Here is a 23232-nt window from a genome sequence, read left to right as displayed (position 1 = left end):
CCATTTCCAGCTGCCCTTTCTGGTAACCCAGTTCATCCTTTGCCTCTGGACAGCTACAGAGAGAGCATCCCCCTCATCTTAACCACACAGCCAATAGAATGCATTTATCCCCCAAATCCCATCCCACTCCCAAAGGTTCATATAGTACCTGTCCACATGGAGTAAAGAACTCAAGCTATTTATGAAGGGCTGTTTTCACTGACTTGTAACACTTAGGGGAAGGCTCTCCACACCAAAGCATCCATCATTGGATCTTTGGACCCACCTGCCTGGCAAGGCTCCCATGACTTACAACAGAGGCTCACATGAGAGCTCAGGGCCCCAACATTGCCACCTCTACTGCAAATGGCTCGAGACCAGGACAGAAACATCTGAGCCCCTGCCAGCAGCCTAAACCTCTTGACTCCTCTTCCAAGAGCTGTGACACTATTCCATCATTCATGGACAGACGGTTCTGCCCACTCGATTCCATCTGGACTCCAGGCCTGGAGGGAGAAGCAGATCAGAGACCCCACCCATTCCTCCGGACTTTGTCCAGACACCCCCAGAGGAGAGGTAGAACTCTGAAGCATATACTTGTCCAGGCTGGACTTGGAGTCACTCTATAGCCCAGGCCTCCACCTTCCCTTCCTCGGCTTCTGGAGTAGCTGAGATCACAGGTCTGAGCGCCCAGCCTCACTGGGAGAATCACTTTCAATGAATTGCGAAGAAGGAGGAGGACGACTCTCACGGAAACCATTTACTAAGGCTTTTTTTTTTTTTTTACATGCTCACACATCATTAAGTGGCTCCTCGGGTATCATCTTAAATGCCACTTGATAGTACGATTTCCCCAACACAAAAGGAGCCAGAGCTTCTTTATAACAAAACCAGACACAACTAGAGAAATCTCAGAGGGAGAGGCACCTGGCTTCTAAGGAGGATTAACAAAGAGAAACTGCAGTTTTCCTTAAAATGTTTACATGGGTTTTAAAAATATCTAATATAAGTCTTGAAAGAAAAACAAATCTGTCCAGACTTTTGAGGTCCAAGTCTTGTGTGCCTTGAAGAAAATAGACTTTTCAAATTTAAAAGGATTTAAGCAACTTAAAATTTCCCCACTGACTATATCTACACACAGCACTTTTAAAAAGAAAGGTTCTAAGAGTCCAGGTCTCTGGCTTGCATTTCTCATTTAAAACATGATGACTCCGCTCTACACATTTTTCTATCTGATTTGTGAAAAAAAAATTCAACTGGAAAATGTAGTTACTTAGAAATAACAAATTATCAGTGTGAGACCTAGGGAATCGTAAACCGCAGCTTCTCAGTTTATCTCCAAGGAGCAGACAGATAGATACGCTCTATGCTGGTTTGCCTCTGAACACACAGTTACAAAGGCACAGCTAGTAAGAGCACTAGGGGGCAGAAGAAAAAGAAGTGGGAGCACTGATCCAGGAAAGCAAGATCAGCATGGGGTACACACATCTGTAACCCCAACATTCAGGAAGCTACAGGTCAGTCTGGACTTCACAGCAAGCCCTTATCCAAGCCCAGAAACAACAAAAATAAAGAAACAACAGTGTGCAGGAGTGGTACTGCATGCCTCCAGTTCCAGACTTTAATCTCAGCCAAATTCATCCAATATTTCATAACAAGCATGGGGGTAGCCTGGGCTACATGAGATACTGTCTCAAACAAACAATCAGAAAATCAAGGGAACCACATGGCCACCAATACATGGATATTTTCTTTTTACTAGTTACTTTTGTTTATTTGAGAGATGTGTGTGTGTGTGTGTGTGTGTGTGTGTGTGTGTGTGTGAGTGTGAGTGTGTGTGTGTGTCTATCCTCGATTGCCATGGTCCCTAAAGTGTTGTCTAGATTTCAACTTTTTCCTTCTACTGTGCATGAGTCTTGAAGCTGAGGCTTGGTAGCAAGTACTCTTGACCCGCTGAGCATTTGCATGTTAATTTAAAATTTAGAATTTTCTTCAGGAAACTGAGGTAAGAGGATTGCTACAAGTTTATGGTCAACTTGGTTAATACAGTAAACTCCAGAGGAGCCAAGGCTACACAGTGAGACCCTATTTTGAAAAGCCCACTCAAGGGCTAGCAGGGTGGCTCAATGGGTGAAGGTACCTGCTGCACTGGTCCTGAGTTTAACCCCCACGCCCCCACCCACAGCAGAAGGAAAGAACAGACACCTGACCTCCATGGATGTGTGGTGGGACACATGTGCCCAAACTTACACATACACACCTAAAAATTAAATAAATAAAAAGCTGCATACCAAGAAGAAAAAATAAGAATGTTCTTAATAGCTTTCAAGCGTTTTGAGAAAAGAGATCTCAAGGAAGAGCCAGCAAGGAAGAGAAGGAAGAGGAATATCTCCTGTCATAAGCATTCTAATATAGATTTATCATATTGAAAGCACATGTGGCAAGGTTAAATGGGAGACGAAACTAATTAGCAAAGCATAAACTATTTTTAATAGGTTACCTTGTTCAACCTTCTTAGTGTTTGTTTCTTCAGTGCTAAGAATTCGACCCTCTACTGAGACAGGTGCCTCTCACAACTAAGCCTTAAAAACAATGTATCCGAACAGAACAGTATTCCCCAGGGCAATCTTACTCCCTAACGCACCAATCAATACTTCCTTGGTTTCTTGTTAGAAGAGGCAGTTGCAAATCAATGCAAGTAAAAATGTTCTTGGCATTGGGTAGAAAATGGTCTCTGGCACAAAATGCCAGATATCAGATACTTAAAAAGCTAGACTACAAGGTTTCCATGCCAACCAGCAAGCAACAACCCCTCAGGGTAACAGCCTGACCCCTGTGGAGGTTATTTGTCCATCGAGTGCACATTGTCTTTTTTGGCCATTCTGGTGTTAAAAAGGAGAGCTCCCTTTCATGCCTCAAGTAGAAATACTGAAAGAATGGCCAACCAGGAAGCTCTAAGACACAACAAGGACGATCAGAGCTTCCTGCAGGACGACATGCAGGTAGAGACAGGGAGAGGCAGGCCCAGGTATTCCAAGTGTAAACCAGCCTACACAGCTACAGGCGACTAAGGCATCCAATCTATGCAGAGAAGAAAGAGGCTGGACAATGGCTTATGGTCCCTCCAGGATCTAAGGTTCAATCATGAAAAACAGCACACACCCACCACTTCATTAGAAAATGCAGCCTTTCAAGTTGGCCCAGCTTCTCTCTGTTGCCATGGAAACTGTGCCTCTGTATTCCTTACCTATTCCCCTCCTTGAGTTAATTTTACTTGCCCTACAATGGGAGGGAGAGGTGAACTCAGAATTATTGATCTCAGGGCGGGGAGGGAGTTATGGTGTTTTATCTAAGATTTCCAGCTAATCTCCACCCTGGAGAGAAGGCATCTCAGTAGAGAGGGGATGACCAACACTGAGGGCCACCTGCCATGGGCTCCCATCACTTCATGGCCTTTTCTTAGAAACTGGGTATTCAAAAAAAAAAAAAAAAAAACTTGGGGGGGGGGCGCACGCCTTTAATCCCAGCACTTGGGAGGCAGAGGCAGGCAGATTTCTGAGTTCAAGGCCAGCCTGGTCTACAAAGTGAGTTCCAAGACAGCCAGGGCTACACAGAGAAACCCTGTCTCCAACTCCCCCCCACCCCCACCCCCAAAAAAAAAGAAACTGGGCATTGTGTTCTATGTCCAGATTTTAATCTTAAGGGGAAAAAAACACATTTACTGTTACTTATCTGGCTTCCTCTAATTCCCTGGGAGAAAAACATTTTCCAGTCAGCACCTAAAATGCCCAAATTATGTCAAGGGAAATGAAACCCACTGTGATAGTTCTCAAAAGGAGGATGGAAAGAGGGGGAAGCTGCCCTTGCATTAAGGATTCTGCAAGGTAGAGTAACTAATTATGGAGAGATACAGTATTGCAGACCAGGACCAAATTTTCTTGGACAGTTTAGTGTACCTTTGTCATCGCTGCGCCTGACCTAACTTCCTTGTGACTATCAAAACTTTAATGTGCAATCTTTGCAACCCACAGGTCCAAAGGTTAAGAAACTCATCAAACATTACCTAAACCTATATCAGACTTGTCTCTGCTTTGTGGCCACCAGCCTACATGCCGTCCCCACCAATGTATCTGATAAACCTCTCCTTCCCTCTGAGGAGAACTGAAGGAGGCAGTCTCCTGGGGAAGCCTAGGAGTCCCTTTAAATGCTAGGCTACTCGGTCAGAGCTGCAAGGAAGAAATAAATACAAAGCAATCTTCCTGATCCTGGATGAAACTATAGTTCTCCGCACATGAAAAGTCAACAAAGGGCCGTTCAAAAGGAAGAGGAAAGACCAGACATGGTTGGCTTCCAAAGCCTTTGAGCCAACTAAAGCCCAGTGCATTGAAGCCCTGCCTAGCTCCCTCTGGCTTAGTCCTCTCTCACCAATACTATCACAGCACATCTTTCCTGGTTCTTTCAAGTCCTTTATCTGTGCCAAAGTGTGCCATAGCATGGTAATTTACGTGCCAAATCCTCCTGATGAGAATCATCCAAACTTCTGGGAAAAAAAAAACCCAAAAAACAAAAAAACAGGCTCTGGAGACAGTATGCTTTTTGTTTGTTTCTTGACGTGGAGTCTCATCTTTGTGAAGTCAGCCCATGCTGACCTCAAACCATGTAGTTGGCTTATGATTTCCTTGTTCCCTTCTATCTCTGGAGTACTGGGATTATAGGCACACACCACTGTAGCTGGTTTGTGCAGTTCTTGGGACTCCAGAAGAGGTTCAGGGCTGAGGAGAAGGCTCAGTGGGTAAAGTACTGACCATGTAAACTGGAGAACCTGGCCCCAGCATCTATAGAAAATGCTGGCTATGGCAGCCAAGGCCTTTGATCCCAGACCTGGGAGAAGGGAGCTCAATGGATGCCCAGCCTTGCTAATGGATGATATGCGGGTTTAGGGGGAGATATTGTCTCAAAAGCTCAGGCAGAGATGGATGGAGGAAGCCCTAGGATGTTAACGCCTGGCTTCTATACATGTACATATGTGACCCCTACAAATACATGCATATACCATGCAAAAAAGAAAAAGACTTGAGTTAACTTCAAACAGGCTTGCTTTATAAAGTATAAGCATGCTATATCTGTAAAATAAATAAATAAATAGAAAATGCCCTTTGTAGTTGGGACTTACTTAATATTTCTCAGTTATTACAGGAAATACATAGATAGTAACCTAATTTTTCAAAATGACATATGGCCTATGTATCTAGTCTTGAGACTGGGTGAAATTTACCATGAAGGAAAATATCAGTGAATCATGGCAGATTCAAATTTGAAGGGCGTATCTGGCCAACCATCAGATACAAGCAGGAAGGAAACATTCATCAGGTTGTAAGATGGTTTTTCTCCTCCCAAAGCAGTGCTTATAAGGTGCCCTGGGGTTTATAAACATAATGTGGCTTCAAATTAAGATTTTTATGGCTGAAAAAGAAATTAAATATAAATATACCCAATTCCTTGTTCAATATCAACAATCTAAAATGTAATAAGGCAGCCAGAATGAGAGAAGACTGAACTCAACACGTGCTGCTCTTAAGTCCAGAGAAATGGTGTAGGTCAAGCCATGGGCAGAAAAACAAGGGAGAGAAGGTGCTGCGTATGGGAGTTAGGTCAACTTTGCAAGACTCTGCATCAAGAGGAAAACATATCCGAGCTCAGAGAGCACAGCTAAGTGCTGCATTTCTCCTAAAATCAGCATGGGGTTAGCCATTACGTGATTTTGCCACCACAAGGGGATAAGACCCCTCTCATCAGCCTCCTCTTGAGAGTCTCAGGTGAGACTCAAATGGCTAAGATTCCTTAGTCTCCGGGCTTACAAAGCCTTGAAAGGCTTCTCAAGTCCATGGGCAACGAACTGCAGGCCACCGCTCTGTGTGTGTGTGTGTGTGTGTGTGTGTGTGTGTGCAGGGAGACCTGCAGACAGCAGTAGGGAAGCTCCCGCACAGGAAACAGCAGAGACAGGCACTCTCACTTCCTCTCCCTTCCTCAGTTCATGTCCACCACTCTCTAAGCTGGAGGCCAAGTAGCACCTGTGTGAATTTCATACATGTTACGTGCAACACTTCGGTGTGGACAACCTCACAGCAACTGTCTGTGCTGCCAGAGAGAAATATTAAAATCCAGATAGTCACCGTTGTTCAGACCTCAGCAGAACTGAAAGCTAATCTTTGAAAAACACCCCACTCCCCATTCAAGGGCCTCTTCAAACGCAAAGCTCTCTGTTTGCTGACACTGCAAAGCCTGCTTCCTCCTGCTGGCTGGCTGCAGCCCTCCCAGACTCAGTCTTTGTGGCTCCAAAGCCTACCAACCTTCTCTCTGTTCTTTCTGCAAGAGGTCTTTCTCTCCCTGGTTTCCCACGATTCTCACTGTCAGAAGAATACATGAGCCAATCGGGTGGCAATCAAATTACGCTGTCTAATCTGGGGTACGCAACTCTGCTTGACAGTCTGCACGGAAATGCTTTTTGGTTTCATTCTAAAAACCTGTAGAGAGAAAAGGGCTGATTGCTAGATTTCTAGCCCACAGTAGCATTTCAACTTCATTTGAATCTGTTACTATAGACATTATCAAGATCTACTCAGTATTTTAAAAATATCAAGGTCATCATTATAAATTGGATCTAGACTCTCAAAGCAATTTTGTATTCATTAATTCAGTGTAACTCAGGAACTCAAAGCATTTATGATCATGGAATTACCCAAAAGTGAGCTACCCTTTAGGGTCTTCTAGGTCCCGGCAAGACCACTCCACCAAAGGCTACTTACCGTGGCGTGATAATTTCTGTACATGGGCATTTTTAGTATTTTTGTCAAGTAATCTTCCAGTTGCTTCTACAATAAAAAATAGTTTGGATACGGTTGAACATAATCATGTCTGTAGAAATTATCAGCAGTGACAATGATGACATCAGGTCTCACTTTAACATATGTTAGTCGTTTTATTATGCTCTATCGTTAAGTAGTATGCACACTACCCACTGTTCTCTTGGAGTGCTAGCTAAACGTCTTCTTGCTCTTAATATTTAACTTTCACTATGCTTAGGTCTTTGTAGTTGTTTTTGTCATTGTTGTGACACAATACCTGATGAGAACGAGTCTATTCTGACCTCTAGTTTGAAGAGACGCAGTCCACCGTGGCGCAAGCATGGGAGCTGCCTGGTCACACTGCACTCACAGTCTAGAGGCAGCATGGTGGATGCTGGCATTCAGCTCACTCATTTTATTCAGTCCAGAACCCTAGCCTACAAATGGGGGCTGGCCATGGTTAAGGTGGTTCTTCCCCCCTCAATGGACCTAATCTAGCAAACTCCTCTCAGGCATGGGCCTAGGCTTGTTCCCTAGGCCAAGGTGGCAGGTTAATCTTAGTGCTGACAAGACCAGAGCTGAGGTTTTTTTTTGTTTGTTTGTTTTTTCGAGACAGGGTTTCTCTGTATAACCCTGGCTGTCCTGGAACTCACTTTGTAGACCAGGCTGGCCTCCAGCTCAGAAATCCGCCTGCCTCTGCCTCCCGAGTGCTGGGATTAAAGGCGTGCGCCACCACGCCCGGCCAGAGCTGAGTTTTTAATCCTCCATACTTATCAGAACACGATTATTCCTAATAAGTAAGTTTTGTTTCTTTGTTTAAAACAATGTTCCATATAGACAAGGCTGACTTCAACTTTGTTATGTAGCCAAGGATAGTCTTATACTTCTAACCTTCCAGAGCTGGGATTACAGGCATGTCAAATAACCTGGCTTATGTGAGACTCGGAACTGAACACAGGACTTGGGTGTTCTAGGCAAGCCCTCTACCAACTGAGCCACACACAGCCTTAGCAACTCCAGAATTGGTTACTTTACATCTTTTCTTTTTAACCCAAACCTGTATTTTGTTTTTAATTTTGCATTTAATTAATTCAAAGATATACTACAACTTAAATTTTTTTTCAAGAAAAGGAAGGAAGATTTGTTAAAAGAAAATGAAAAAGACTTCTTAGTAAAATGTATCCTGTCTGGTTCAAACATGTCAAGATGTGTATGTGTGTATGAGATGTGGGCTACAGGCTTAGGGTAATGAGGCAACACATGCCAATCAACACATGTCAATCACACTCTTACATTAAATCACGAGACTCAAATACATGCATACAGTCACACCAAACTGAACAGTATCATTTTATGCCAACCCATCTCAAAAAGCATTTAGTACACAACTCTATAAAGATTTCAAACAAGATGACAATTCTAAATGAAAAGTCAGACATTCTCTGCACATTTCAGACTCTAAGACAAAACTGATAAAAAATGAAAAAAATTACTAATAAGCTAATATAAATCTAGCACTAATATGCTAATATAAATATTATTAGCAGCAGTCATTGAAGCAGTGTGGGCAGAAATGCCCCTTGACCTGTCTCCTGTGTTTGTGCTTCATTTTACTGATTTCAAACCATAATTGTGCCTTCTAAGAAGCAGGAATATGATTTTATATATATTTAAAATGAGCTATTAGAAATCAAAACGAATAGGTGGAGATGTGTGCTTTTCAAGAGAGAGTCTCAGAACCTCCCAGAATATTCAGGTTAGAGTCTTCCTTTCCCCTCAAGCCCAGGGAAGTTCTACTTGGGAAGATGGCTGTCTCCGCAGGTAGCCACAAACAAACACTCTGCCACTTCCTTGGCTTTGTAGCCCAGAAGATATCTAACTGCAGAGCCACCAGGGCAGCCACCAATCAGTGGAGGAAAGAAGAGGCAAACAATAGAGCCAGAGAGAGGGCTCAGCAGGTAAAAGTGCTTCCCACACAAGCCTGAAAACTTGGGTTTGATCTTGGGAAGCTATAAAAATATGGAAGGAAAAACCTGATTCCACAAAGTTGTCTTCTGATCACTACGCGTGCACATACACACATACACACACACACACACACACACACACACACACACACACACACACGCACACGCACGCACGCGCACAGAGGAATAAGTGCAGTTAAACTTTCACAAAGCAGCAGAATAAAGACTCACCCTCCTGCCAAAGAACTGCTCCTCCTGGATTGCGTTTTCTGATGAACGGGGCAGACTGGGCATCTCTCGGGGTTCTTCTTTGACATTTTGTCTTCTAAATGTATGTCTAAAATACACACACACACACACAATACAAAAAGTGATTAGACTATTCTTAAAGTATTTTGTATTATCTTTCATGCCATGGCTTAGTATTGATATTTTAGTATTAATTATTTTATTTTTACATTATTCAGTATTATTTCAGTATTATAATTGATATTAGTAGTATATCCTATCAATGTTTAAAATATTCTCATGTAGCCCAGGCTAGCCTCCAGCTCAATATAGTCAAGACTAGCCTTGAACTCCTGATTCTCTTGTCACCTTCTCTCAAGCGCTGGGGAATCACAGTTTGCTGTACACAGCAGCTGAGGTGGCTTACTTTGAAAAGAGCTATGCAATTGAAAATAGCTACCAAAAATGGAATTGGTAGCCTGTGAAACAAATAAAACGTGTCGTCCGTCCACGTCACCAAGGTTAAGTTTATGTCAGTTCTGCCGTGTCACCTTTTGGTGGGGATGGGGATCCGGATGAAGGCTTTGTACTTGAGCAGCTCTCTGTGAAACTCTTGGAAGTGCTTGAATTTCCTCTTAACTTGCCACGTGAATTCCCCGTGCGTTAACTCGATCGTGTACAGGTTGATACTTGGCACCTACGGTGACAGATGTTTAAAAAGAAAAGGTTTTATCTCAGATGGGGGAAGTTCTGAAATTTCCCCATAGCAAACATCAGCTAATTAATTGCTAAGTAACATTCGAGTACTATCAGTCTATTTATTTTGTGTTGGTGTATGGCATTTTAAAGATACGCTATCTTTATTCATTTGCTTAGAACTTCACTGTGTTGTGATCAGATTCATCCTTGCCCCTCCCCCTCATTCCTCTTAAAACCAATTCCTACCCCACACCTCCCCTCTTCTCCCTTACTCATTTTTAAAAATAACCTACCCAGTCCAATTTGTGCTACCCATATACTCAAGTGACAGGGCACCCACAGGAGCATGGTGGATAGACCAGGGGCTACCCACTCAAAGGACGTTAGCTCTCTCTATCCCAGTACCCATTCACTGAAAGAAGCGTCTCTGCTAGGGAGCTGGCACTTGTGAACCATTGTAGGTAACACTTTTTTTTTTTAAAGCAACCAAATATAGAGGTATTGCCTTAAATGTTCACATAATAAATTACATGGAATAAACTTTGTATCATACAAACAAACTCCTGTAAATCCTTTTTCTCTATGCATATACATGCCCACACGCAGTTGCACACTAGAAATGAAGGAAGCAGTTAGTAAGACCCTGACAAGCACTGAGAGCCCTGGTCACACATGGACAGCAAAGTTACATTGCAGATGGAGAGGAGGCAGGAACAAGGGCCTATGGGACCACCTTCTTAGCCCTTTTTACCTAAACAAATGGCACAGAGCATGATATCATCCCTTCTTTAAAAAAAAAAAAGGAAGAAAAGAAAATCCAAGGTCTAGCCTTGTCTACACAAGCCCCTGCATGAGGCACCTGCCAGTGCCCGGTTGAGTATAGGGTGTATAACAGGATCGTGATCTTGTCAGTACTAATGCAAAGCACTCTTAGACCCAGTGTTTGAGGGTACAGAAACCAAGAGGTTCAGTTACCTGTTCAAGATTTCAAAGCAAGGACACAAACTCAGCCCTGCAGTTCAGCTCCAGAGTCTGTGCATTTAAGCCCTATGTAGGATACCTTGCCCTCTAAAAGATGCCAGGCAGAATAAGGGGCAAAGGGACATCTTAGAGACGTGGCTCATCACAGAAGTGTGAGCCTAACACTGTAGGGAAAGCCTACAGCTGAGCTCAAGCAACCGAAAGCTCTGCAGTGAATAAACCCCATGTGGAGACATGGGTTTATAATCTCAGCACTCCTGAGGTGGAGTTCAAGGTCAGCCTCAGCTACATAGCAATAATATGTCCAAAATGTAAGGGCTAACTGGGGCTACATGAGACCATCTCTGAAAAGGGGAAGGGCAGGGGAGACAGAGACAGGGTGGGGATGGAAAGAAAAGAGTCCGGAGCACAGGCAGACAGGCAGACACCAGTGTGGACACCAGGGTTGTGTAAACTAGGCACAGCAAAATCGAAACCACAGCTGCCCGGCAGCCTCCAAGATACTGGGGGTGGGGGATGGGAGGCGGGGGGGGGGTGACCAAAGGTTATGATTCTGGGTGTGTGTGGAGGCAGAGGCCAATGGTAGCCTACTCAGTCCTGACTAGTTCTTAACCTGAAGGACAAAGGTCACCATTCTCCAACTACTAGACCTGACTTGTATGAAATCCAAGCAGCAATAAGCAAACAACTACCCAGGCTGTTTTCTGATCCAATGTGTTTCTGGGGGACCAGCTTCGCTCTGCAGAGATCGTTTATGCTAATTCTTTTTTTCTCTTTTTTTCTTTTCTTTTTTTTTCTTACTATTCAAAAAGAACAGATAGGGTGAAGTCTCAGAGGCCGGGGTGGAACTTCAGGGACTGAAGGTAACACCCAGAGGACTGAAGATAGGCTGCAGGGGGCTGGAGAGTGGGGTCTCAAGAACAAATCAGAGATAAAATTTGCCAGCAGAATTTTCTCTCAGCAGTGCACCTGAATATAGATCGCACGTACTTATAAATCACAATGTTGGGACATTTGTTTCCTTTTAAGTGATAAGTACTATTCATATTTTCTTGCTGAAGATGCCTTAGGAAAAGTATGGCTTCTCTTGACTTATACATGGCCTTCAGTTAGAATGGATGTGGAATGAAAAACAAATAAGCAAAAGAAATAAAAAGGAAGGGCATGACCACTCCTTGGTATGGTGAAGGGAAGGCTTGTTGTAGACATGGGGGAGAGCAGAGTCAAAGGCAGGAGCCTCTGGGAGAGCACAGAGTGAAGCTGATCTTCATGTGGGCCATGTGAAGAGAAGAGGAGGTCAGGAGAGCCAGGAGAGTAAAGGGGAGGGTAACCAAATGGCTGGATTATATAGGGAAGGGCTCTAGAGAAAGGAAGCAGAGCCTTGGGCTGGAGACGCTAGGATGGGGGTGAGAGGGATGGGCAGTATGCCAATCATACCCTATAACAGGTAGGGACTGAGGGATGCTGGGAGACCCTGGCAGCCAGGTCCACCTTGATGTGTTAAATCGGCACCTCAGCCATTTGTCCTGGGTTTGAGACCTAACAGACAGATGCAAGTCAAAAGCCCAAGTGAAAGGGCTACGGGAGAGTTATAAATTAATAGATTGCCTCGAATGATCTTTCTTGTGTGTTTCTTTCCATGTATTGACCTATTTTGTGCCTGTGTGTCTATGGGCACGTGTCACAGCACTCAGGTGGAGCTCAGAGGAAAGTTGTCAGGAGTCAGTTCTCCCCCCCATCCCCCAGACCTGGCTTCAGAGATCAAACTAAGGTTCTCAGCCCTGGCAGCACCTACCGAACCACCTCACCAGCCCTTGAATGCTGTCCAACATAAAACTAAAGAAGCATCGCAGCAGCGTAGCTGCTCACACCTATTTCCTCAACCCTGGGGAGGCAGAGGAAGGAGGGTCAAGAGCTGAAGGCCAGGCTTGGCTATGGAGACCTCATCTCACAGCAATAAGGGGCACAGTTCTCACAAGTGGCGGGTCTGGGAGTGGGGGCGGGGATGAATAGAGTGTGTGAGAAGAAAGCAAATTCCTGAGGTGTGAAGAGAACTTGGAAGTGGTAACCAATGCCCAACCACAGCATCACAGCTGAGAGAACGGAGCCTGGTCAGGGGGTCAGGGGGTCAGCAGGTCAGCATGGTTTGTTGACACTTCGTGGAAAAAAAATGGAAACAAAAATGAACCCAAATGGCCCTGACCCTTGAGGTCGATGTGAAGCGCTCCACTTCCAGTACTTGTGCTTTTACAGGACAGCCAGAGAGGTAGGTCTGGATGTTGGGCTCTTTAAATCCTTGAGTGTTGTAAATAGAAGAGAATGGGATGCACTCTGAAAAAGACAAAGGCAAAAGTGAGAGAGAGGAGCAGCATCGCACCGTGTAGAGTCATAGCTGTTAAGATGGGGCTGATGGGGCCCAGTGATGATGATGATTTCACCCAGGAGACTCACATAACTGTTTTAGGAAAGGAGTTGACATAAAACTGCTCAGCCCCAGGAATGAGCTTTCTTAGGAGAGAGGGTCTCTGGACCAAGGGAGCCATGACTGAACCTTGAGGTAGGACAGTGTTAAGGGACACTGAATTATGTCAGAGACAACACGATGGGGCCTTAAAGAGAGAAGAGAGGCTTCCTTTTAAAGTCTGAAAAGGCACTGTACCAAGAGGTCTCCCATAAAGGAAGAAGAGTGGGGGACATCTGATGGGGTGACAGGAAGCCCAGAGAAGGGCATGCAGAGAAATCCCCCAGACAGAGGAAAATAAAGGATGTCTGTATCCTTTCTAGGGACTGGGGGACGTTTTAAACCTTGTGATTCAGTCTGGGATAGCCTACACAACAAGAAAATAGAGGAGCCAGGTACTGGGCAGAACCATAAATTAGGGGCTTGAAGCTATCAGAGAACATGGCCTAACTATGTCCCAGAGCTGCAGAGGGACATGGGATCTGGTCGTTACTCAGAGTGGCCATTCTCTTAATGAGACAGAGCCATGATCTATTAGAACAATAAAAACAAAAATAAATCATAAATTAAGTAAGTTTTGGGAAGCCTTCACTTCGCAAACACTGAATCTCCAAGGAAGGAGGTCGCTCTCTGATTATTTATCACTGTGTTCTGCCAGCCAGCCCTGAGGAAGTCTTGACCTCTCCATGGTCTGTCCTTACCTTCCTGAGCCTTGGGGTCTCCTGGAGATGTGTCATATTCCACCTCCTCTCCCTCAAAATGAAGCTCCCGGGTGTCGAGATTTTCTATGAGGTTGCTCATATCTGTGGCGATTTTCTGCAGTGTAGACGTGTTCACCCTGGTCTTGCTTTTCAGTGACATGCTAACTTCTGACGGGGTGAAAAGAGAGGGGCTGGGAAAGAAGACAAGGTGTCACTCAGATACATTGAGATGTGGAAATCCCCAGCTCAGGATTTGAAATCAGGTGAAGATGAAACAAATGCAAGCAAACAAAGCAACTCTAGGTGAAGCGTGGATACGACAAAAAAATCATCCTGTTGATCTTCCTGCATTGCATCCAAACAATTCCCCCCGTGTAGGCTGACATGGAACAAAACCACTGTAGAGAATAAAATAATACAAGACTTCACGGAACAACATGCCAGCATTTCTCTCATTGTATTTTATGCACATGACTAAATGAGGAGAGACTAGAGAGACTGGGAATGCTTTAGCAGAGAAGATGTCCTTCCTTGTTTAATAAATAAGCTCAAATTCAGAATACAAAATACCCTGGCATGGCATGGTAGCCCATCACAGCTCCTTAGAGACTGAGGCAGGCACATCTCTTTGAGTTCAAGGCCAGCCTAGTCTACATAGTGAGTTCCAGGCTAGTCAAGACTACATTAGGAAAATCCTGTCTAAAACAGAAAGAAAGAAAAGTAGAAAGAGCGAGAGAGGGAGAGAGAAAGAGAGAGCGAGAGCGAGAGCGAGAGAGAGAGAGAGAAAGAGAGGGGGGGGAAAGCAAAATGGAAGAAGTAAGGAAAGAGAAAACGGAGGGTGAGAGAAAGGAAAGAAAAGAATAATGCAATCAATCAATCAATCAATCAATAAAAGTATAATATATGAAAAGTAAGTAACACTTTCTTAAAGAAAATCAAGGGAATTTCCCACATTCAAATAAATAGACTTAAACGTCATTGCTTATGCTTGATGAGACACCTGCCTCACAACCTGAGTTAGATCCTAGAACCCACGCTGCAAAGACAAGCCCTGACAGCCAGAAGGCCTCTGTGCCGCGTGCAAATGCAATAACGAAAAGGACAAAGTGTCTAGGGCGACACAACCTTTCTACACAGTGTCTGGGGCTGATTCCCTGGCAAGGTGCATGACCACTTAGAGATGTGAGGCTTTGGCCATGACCTTGCCTGAGTGGTGGAGTATGTGTCTCGAAAGGAAACAGATTCATATACCTGATCCTAAGGACACCAGAGGTGTTAGGATTGTCATTTCTCTCCCTCTTTTTAAGAAAGCTGGCTCTATTTCATCCTGACACCTAATAACATGAGTCATTGCACATCAGTGCTCAGGGAGAAGGCTTCAGATGGATTTTAGTTTTCGTTTAAAATATGGAGGGTTAAGCAGTGAGCACTGTCGTTAGAGCTGGATGAAAAATCCGTATTGCCCAAATCAGAAATCATCTCTGATCCAGTCAGGCCTAAGCTGAGAGTCTCACATGGCTAACTTTTCTGTGCATGCCCATTTCCTACTGTAGCTCACCAACCTTTAACTAGCACTCACTGTGTGTAAGAGAGAAGCAATAGCTAAAACTGTGAAGCCTGGCAGGCTGAGTTCAGCCTCTGGATCCATGATGGAAAGAGAGAACCAAGTCCCAGAAGCCATTCTCGGACCTCCACATGTGCCAGTGGCAAATGCACCCGTGCTCACATAGACACCTGCACACATAGACACTTGCACACGTACACATGTGCACATACACACAAACATACTCATGTGCACATACACATAGAAAATGTGGAGATAAGTTAAAGAACGCCTGCTGTGTGGCTTGGGGAAACAGCTACACATAATCCCTCGTTCATTCCAGGCTCCTCCAAGGGCTTGAACTTTCTGAGAAAAGGATACCGTGAGAGGAAGATTCCTGGCTGGGTTCTCTCCTACAGGTTCTGTGGAGAGGCTGGGTGAGCCATGAGGGGCCAACTTAGTCAGCTCTTGTAATAACAAGTCTCCAAAACCTAGACACTGCTGTGTCTGGTGGAGACCTTGTTTAGAAATGCAGAAGCAGGGTGGAGGAGGGAAGTTCGGGCTTGCCCTGTGTCTATGACTATACATCAGTGTTCCCTGTGAACTGGCTAACCTGTCTCTCAGCTTTCTTTCTCTCCATTGACTGTAAGGACATTTAAATCTGTTTTTACACCTTATCACTGTCAAATTACTGGGCTCTTGTTACCTGTATCTCTTCCTTTTAATTCTCTCTCTCCCACTCCCCCTCTCATTTCCAAATTATCTTTCTAAGTTTTGGAGATATGCAAATTTCCTTGCAAGTGGGAGTATTCCAATGTACCCGGAGGTGAGCCTTTGTAAAGGTTGACTATAAAGGCATGAACAGGAAATAACATTTTCCTACAATTCAGTGTCCACAGGACAAAGCCATTTCAGTAGCTTCCTCCTCTACAAATCTCATTCCCAAGGTTCTTTAACCATAAAACCTTAACTCTATATAAGAGATACCATGAAGCTGGTTAGCCTCCAAGATAATTTCACTAATTTAAGCATCTTCCTGTCTCCAGGAATTACTCCAAGTCATTTTGCATTTAAATAAGAGAGTGGGTGGTGGACCTCTTTTCAGCCTGCCTTACCTAATGAATGTTTGTTCAGCTTTCACTGGGGAGGTGCTGCCTTTGGGCCACAGCTAAAATATTTGTTTCCTCTTCTCCTAATCCAACAAAGAGTCACTTGTTAGATGCTAACCATGAGCCAAGTTTCCCATTATTTAAAAGGAAAGGTAATGAGAAGAGGAAAGGAGATAAGGAAAACCAAGTCGGAAATTACATCATAGTGTTATTTGTTAATTTTTAAATATTTTAGAGATTTTTATTGATCAAATGGACTTACAATTAACTTTCTCAGCATAGCCTCTCTCTTTTGGCAAAGTCCTAGAATATTTTTTTAATGTAATTATCATACAGAAACTAATCTAGATGTTGGGGTAAGTAGAAGAAAGGCATTGACTTGAGCCAAAATAAATATCTCCTTTCTGGCTGAGAGAAAAGAAACATGCTAACACATGGAAACTGAAGGAAAAATAAGGAAAGAGACCAAGAATCAAAGAAGAGAAGATTATTCAGTATAAAGCATCTATTGTATTGTGAGCATAATTTTAGCGTAATTTTGTTGATTTTCTTTAATTTTATGTGTCATTTACTTCAGAGGTATGATTATGCTACGAAACTGAGGTATTTGTCCAAGGTCACACAACTTGTGTCAAGGTCACCTTTTACATATTTTTTAAAGATTTATCTTTTGTTACTTATGTGTATGTATGCCCATATGTGAGTAATTAATTGCATGTGAGTGTTTAAAGAGTCTAGAAAGCGTCAAATCCCCTGGAGCTAGAATACCAGCCATTGTGAGGTAACCCATGTGGCTGCTGGGCACTGAACTCAGGTCTTATGCCAGAGTTGTACATGCTCTGTCTTGGTCAGTGTTCTATTGCTGTGAAGAGGTGCCATGACCATGGCAACTCTTGTAAAGAAGGCATTACAGCCTCAGAGGTTTAGTTCATTGTCATCATGGCAGGGAACATGGAGGCAGGCAAGAAGACATGGTGCTGGAGAAGTAGCTGAGAGTTCTACACTCAGATCCACAAGCAGCAGGAGAAGAGAGACACTGGATCTGGCTTGGGCTTTTGAAAGCTCTTTCAACAAATTCCAGAGACACACTTCCTCCAAGACCACCTCTCCCTGTCCCTCAGGTAGTGGTGCCGCTCCCTGATGACTAAGCATTCTGAGCCTATGGAAGCCATTCTTATTCAAATCACCACAAGCTCCTAACCAATGAATGACCTCTTCTGTGAAGGACTGACTTTTAAAAGCAGATGTGACTGGTTCTAATGTATTACAAACTTGGTTACTGAGGTTCACAAGCATTGGTTTTATTTTATGGATTGAATGACTGGATATTTAATCTTTTCTATGAAGGCTGTCTGCTCTGACAATAGGACATGTCCTCTAGTTTAAATACAACACCTTGAGGATCATCTGAACCCTCAGTCACTACAGTAATGGAAACATGTCAGGACAGCTTCCTTGATTCATAATATAAGACAATAAGAAATTTAGGGGACCTAAAGGGACTACCGATTTGCATATTAGATCATGAAGGTTTTTCCACCAACCGTAGGAAATCGAAGGCATGGTTTGAGCATCACTGTCTTTATTGGGTTCTTCATATTATGTCATGAATTACCCTACAATTCTACCATTGCTATTAGCTTTCAAAACCAAACAGTGAGCTCATGTTTATTCCTATGCTGTCAATTTTTCACTTATTAGTCAATGTGTTGTTTTAATTAAAGCAATTTATCTTGGAGGAGAGCAGCTGCCATGGTTACAGCCTGAGTTACCCAGCACTGGAACATGCCTGACCTTCAGTGTTCACATTTGAGATACATAATTCATTATCTTATCTCTATATAAGTCTAAACTGTGGCTGGCTGGCACGCGCTCTCTCTCTCTATCTCTATCTCTCTCTCTCTAGAAGAAGAGAGATGATGCCAGCAAACAGATGAGAGCAGCTAGGCTATGATTCTGTTATCGGGAGGTAAACAGGGTTCTTTTCCTTTTTTTTTTTTTTTTCTCATCATTCAGTGAAGGAAGCAGAGGAATAGGATTTTCTTTTAATCTTTCAACAGGATTGAGAACAAGAACAGGGATTTTTTTTTCCTTCTCACATAATAAATACATACTAGCTAAAATAACAGTAATACTGCCAGCTGTAGTCATTGATGTTAAGGTAAACATTAGTGTTAGTTAACATCTGCTAAGTATGTGCTACATGTCAGGCATTGTACATAGGTATCAATCCCATAACTATCTTGGGAGCTGGGTCCCACGAGCACCCATACCAGCTTAGAAAAGAGAGGCCACCTGCAGAAGGTCCCATGAACGCGTAGTGAGGAAGTCAAACTCTAACTCCAAAGTTCAACCAGCAAGTAAACTATCCATGGCTAGAGGTAGGAGAGGGAAGACCACCAAGAAACCCTCATAATATGACTGAAGTATATCAAACACATCATATAAAAAGTTAATAAACTAATACAAATATAATTTTAAAAGGAACAACAACAAAACCTCTAGCACTGCATTCTTTGAAAACAATTATATCGTGATTTCTGCTTCCTTTCTAAGTAATCATGCTGTCGCCATGTTTTCCTTGTGATATTTGTGCTTAGCAAGAGAAATAACCATAACAGATTTCAAAGCCAAAAAAAAAAAAACCCAAGTCATAACTATGTATGTGAATTATAGTCAAACCATTGAAGCGAACGTTAATGAATGGCTTCCCATAATTCATGATGACAGAACCATCCTCATCCCAGAGCTCTCTCTGATAACCCAGAAGTTACTATTATGGGATAGACTTGATGTTCCCTAAAGCATAGAAACTGACTTAAGTCTCTGGTAATGCTGTAAGACTTGAATAACTATTTTTTTGAGTTTAACTGACTTTAATTCAAGTATTGGGATATTTTACCTTCTAAACTATATATTGTGAGAAATTAAAACTTGGTGGGTTTTTTTCTTAAGCTTTTAATGTTTTCTTTGATCTTTGGTTTTTAAAAATATCACATCCACAAAGATCAATGGGAAACCTGTTATGTCTCTTCATCAAAAAATTTAAATGTCAGAGCCTGGAGAGATGGCTCAGTGGTTGCTCTTTTGAAGAACCTGGGAACAAATCCCAGTACCCACTTAGCAGCTCACAACCATCTATAACTCCGGTTCCAGTGGATCAGCCACCCTCTTCTGGCCTCCATAGGCATGTCAAGCATATGGTTCATATACGTACATTCAGGCAAAATGCCCACAAACAGGAAATAACAAAATAAAAACTTTAAATATTGAATTAAATGTCAGCAGTACAGGGTAAGATGAGATGACCATGAAGGTTCTGTCCTTGCTATCAGAGAGTGGCCAATTGTCAACTCCAGAGTGTCAGTGTCACCTCTGTGAGCCGCACTGCCACCCTTAGCTGAGGAAGCCATCGCAGGGAGGTGCACCTACAGGCAAAGGTGACGCTGGTTGCCAGTGTACCCTCTAGCTCAGTGAAAAGATCTGTAGAGGGAAGCTTGCTTAGTAGTGGAAGTCTTCAAGGCTGCCTTGCTAGGATGTGACCTGCCTTCTACCTCTTAGTTTCTCAAAGTAACAGGCCATCTTGCTTCTGTCCTTCTGGCTGGACCAGTCAGAGAATGGGATCTATTAGCCAAGTCTTCTGACTTTTGGAAGATAGCACACAAATGGTAAAGAAACCACTTAGATTTCCACTGTAAAACACAACTGTCGATGGAATTATACAGGAAGGCACCACCCATCATCCTCCCGGGCTCTCCTCACTACTCATTAAATTCTTCCTTGGTCCTGAAATGGAACTGCCTGTGTGTTTTCCATAACAGTGGCTCTTACTTGTTCCCTTGACAAGATCTAGAATTATCTGGGAGACAAGCCTCTGGACACTTGCTTGATAGGATTAACTGGAGTCTGAAGACCCACCCTAAATGTAAGTGGCAGTGTGGTGGTTTGAATGGAAATGGTCTGCATAGGCTCATAGGTAGTATGGGCTAAGCAGGGTGGAACTATTAGGAGGTGTGGCCTTGTTGGAATGGGTGTGGCCTTATTGAAGTAGGTGTGGCCTTATTGGGGGAAGTATATCACCGGGGAGCAGCTTTGAGGTTTCAGATGATCAAGCCAGGCCCAGTGACACTCTCTCTTCCTGCTGCCTATAGAACCAGATATAGAACTCTTAGCTACTACTCTAGCAACATGTCTGCCTGTGCACCACCATACTTCCCACTTGGATGATAATGGACTAAACCTCTGAACTGTACACAAGCCCCAATCAAATGTTTTCCTTAGGTGGTTCATTTTCTATTTTCTTTCCTTTGCGGTTTTAATTTTTATTTCATGTGTCAGTGTTTGCCTGAATGTATGTCTGTGGATTGTAAGTACACAGTGACCAGAGAGGCCAGAAAGGACTATCAGAGCCCTTGTGCCTGGAGTTACAGACGGTTGTGAACCACCGTGTGGGGGCTGGGAATTGAAATTGATCCCTCTTGAAGAGCAGCCAGTGCTCTTACCCAATGAGCCATCTCTCCAGTTCCTTGGTTAATTTCCCATTAGCAAATATCAAATAGTACTGTATCTCATTTACATACTAATGCTAATGATCCCTGACAACCATTGTCAACACTGACCCCAAGCAACCAGGGCAGCTTTACGACACAAAAGCAGCAATCAGTTCCCACACATACCATCGAACCCTAAAGGCAGGAAAAAACGATGCTTCTTGATTCATCCCCAAATTTCCCTAAATTCGTGGACCTCCCTGGGTGGTCTTCTGACCACCCATCTTGCCTGGCAAGAGCTTCCCTGTGCATTTCATCTGGGGCACTCTTGGCTCAGTATTTCCCTCCTTGTAGGAACTAGAAACTTCTAGTATGTCTCAGTTCTTTGCTTCCAGAGGTACGTCCAATTGTCATGGGAAAATGATATCTACATTCACTGAGGTCCTATTCTGTGCCAACCACGGAGATGTGAGCAACACGCATCAAACACATTCTTTATACTTTCAATGTCAGTCAAAAGTGGAAGGACGGACGGGAGCCTCAGCAATACACCAGAGCTTCACACTTGTGCATGAGTGGCCTCTGATGTCCTGTTTGCCTTCCGAACATCTGTTCATACAGACCCTGGTAGTTGGCCTTACGTTGTTATAAGTTCTCAGGTATCTTTAGCTGCCCCGTTGATGGAGGTTGGGCTTCCGTACTGTCTCCAAATACTCAACACAAGAGTTCTGCTGACCTACACAGACTCTCTGCAGTCCCTAGTTCTCAATTCCAGAGAATGACTACCTGGGAAGCATGGAGTCTTGTTTACTCTTCTTGTCTCTTGTCTCTTTTCCTTTTGTTTTGGCTGCTCTGGAGTTCCCATAAAACCCACTGTGCAACCTCCCCTCAGGCAGAAGGTATATGCCAGCTATGCCAGGGGAGAACCAGAATGTCCTTGCCCAATGGTTTCCCACTGAACCAACCTGACCCACACAGAAGCCCTTATGACCCACACAGACTCTCTGCAGTCCCTAGTTCTCAATTCCAGAGAATGACTACCTTATGACAGTGATAGGAAGAGGAGACTTTGCATCTGGCTGGTGCTGCCGCTAGCAGGGTCCCAGCACTCTGCAGGCCCGAGCTCAGTCTTCCCTGACAGTACACCTGACTCTGTTCCAAGACAAGGAAACTGGGGGGCAGAGACAAGGTAAGTGTCTCACTTGAGGTCACCACCACCTGAATCAATTGCCTAATTGGTTCTTCTTTGTGCCTTGACTAGTCTGGGCAAAGAGTTAGTGTTCAGCTTCCTTATCTGAAAACTGAAACAGTTGCCAACTATGGTGGTACAAGCCTGTGATCCAAGTACTAGGAAGGCTAAGGCAGGAGGATCACTGTGAGTTCAAAGTCAGTCTGGGCAACACCGTCAGACTCTGACTCTCTCTCTCTCTCTCTCTCTCTCTCTCTCTTTCTCTTCCTCTATCTTACACACACACACACACACACACACACACACACACACACACTGTCATATTGTAAGAAAAATTATGTTTCATACTTTGACACAGATGTGTGTGTAAAACTTTACAGAGGTATGTCTTAGCATCATTAAATGTTGGGGCCACAAACAGCACATTGGACAGCCCCATCCACAAGACACACACACACAGAGCACAAACACCAGGGCAATTTGGATAAGAATTCTAAGGCAACACCTTAAGGAGATTTACACCTACCCTCACTAACAACAATGCATACATGTAAACACTGTGTTTGGAGAGGCATGACCAGCCTTTCCTAATTTTAAAGCTTCTTAGTTAACTTTCTGTGTGGATGACACATTCTGTACTACAACCACAGGAATCCCAAAGAAAAGCCAAATATAATGGCATACTCCAAAAATCCTAGCACTCAGGAGGCTGAGGCAGGAAGATCAGGGACTCAGGGACGCCCTGGACTACATGGAAAGTTCGAGGTCAACCTGGGTTACATGTAGAAAGTATGATTCAAAGTGTGTGTGTGTGTGTGTGTGTGCATGTGAAAGCAATTGACAACAGAAAAACTACGTTCAAGCTTTAGAACACCAGGCCTCTCAACTCTAAATTGTCTTAGGTACTTTTTAGTTGCTATAACACCATGACCAAGGCAATTCATAAAAGAAAGTGTTTCATTTGGGGCTCATGCTTCCAGAGGGTGAGAGTCCATGATTATCATGATGGGGAGCTTGGTGGGAGCATGGCAGCAGGCAGG

The 23232-nt window shown here is 43.6% G+C and overlaps 1 protein-coding gene across 4 annotated transcripts in view; it reads right to left on the bottom strand.

The window, feature by feature from the left end:
* Window positions 1–23232, bottom strand: part of Pld1 (phospholipase D1) — a 185060-nt gene that overhangs the window by 87862 nt on the left and 73966 nt on the right. For all 4 annotated transcript variants that reach the window (XM_029475235.1, XM_021157476.2, XM_021157475.2 and 1 more), the window contains 5 exons: window positions 13862–14052; window positions 12903–13030; window positions 9571–9716; window positions 9023–9128; window positions 6786–6851 (listed from right to left, as the gene is read on the bottom strand). In XM_029475235.1, coding sequence (XP_029331095.1) covers window positions 6786–6851; window positions 9023–9128; window positions 9571–9716; window positions 12903–13030; window positions 13862–14021 — 606 coding nt within the window. In that variant the 5' untranslated portion in view covers window positions 14022–14052. The remainder of the gene's footprint in view (window positions 1–6785; window positions 6852–9022; window positions 9129–9570; window positions 9717–12902; window positions 13031–13861; window positions 14053–23232) is intronic.

Source organism: Mus caroli, chromosome 3 (assembly GCF_900094665.2).
Source record: "Mus caroli chromosome 3, CAROLI_EIJ_v1.1, whole genome shotgun sequence".
NCBI classification, from domain to species: domain Eukaryota; kingdom Metazoa; phylum Chordata; class Mammalia; order Rodentia; family Muridae; genus Mus; species Mus caroli.
Note: the sequence above shows the minus strand (reverse complement) of the source record. Positions and strands in the feature narration are given on the sequence as shown.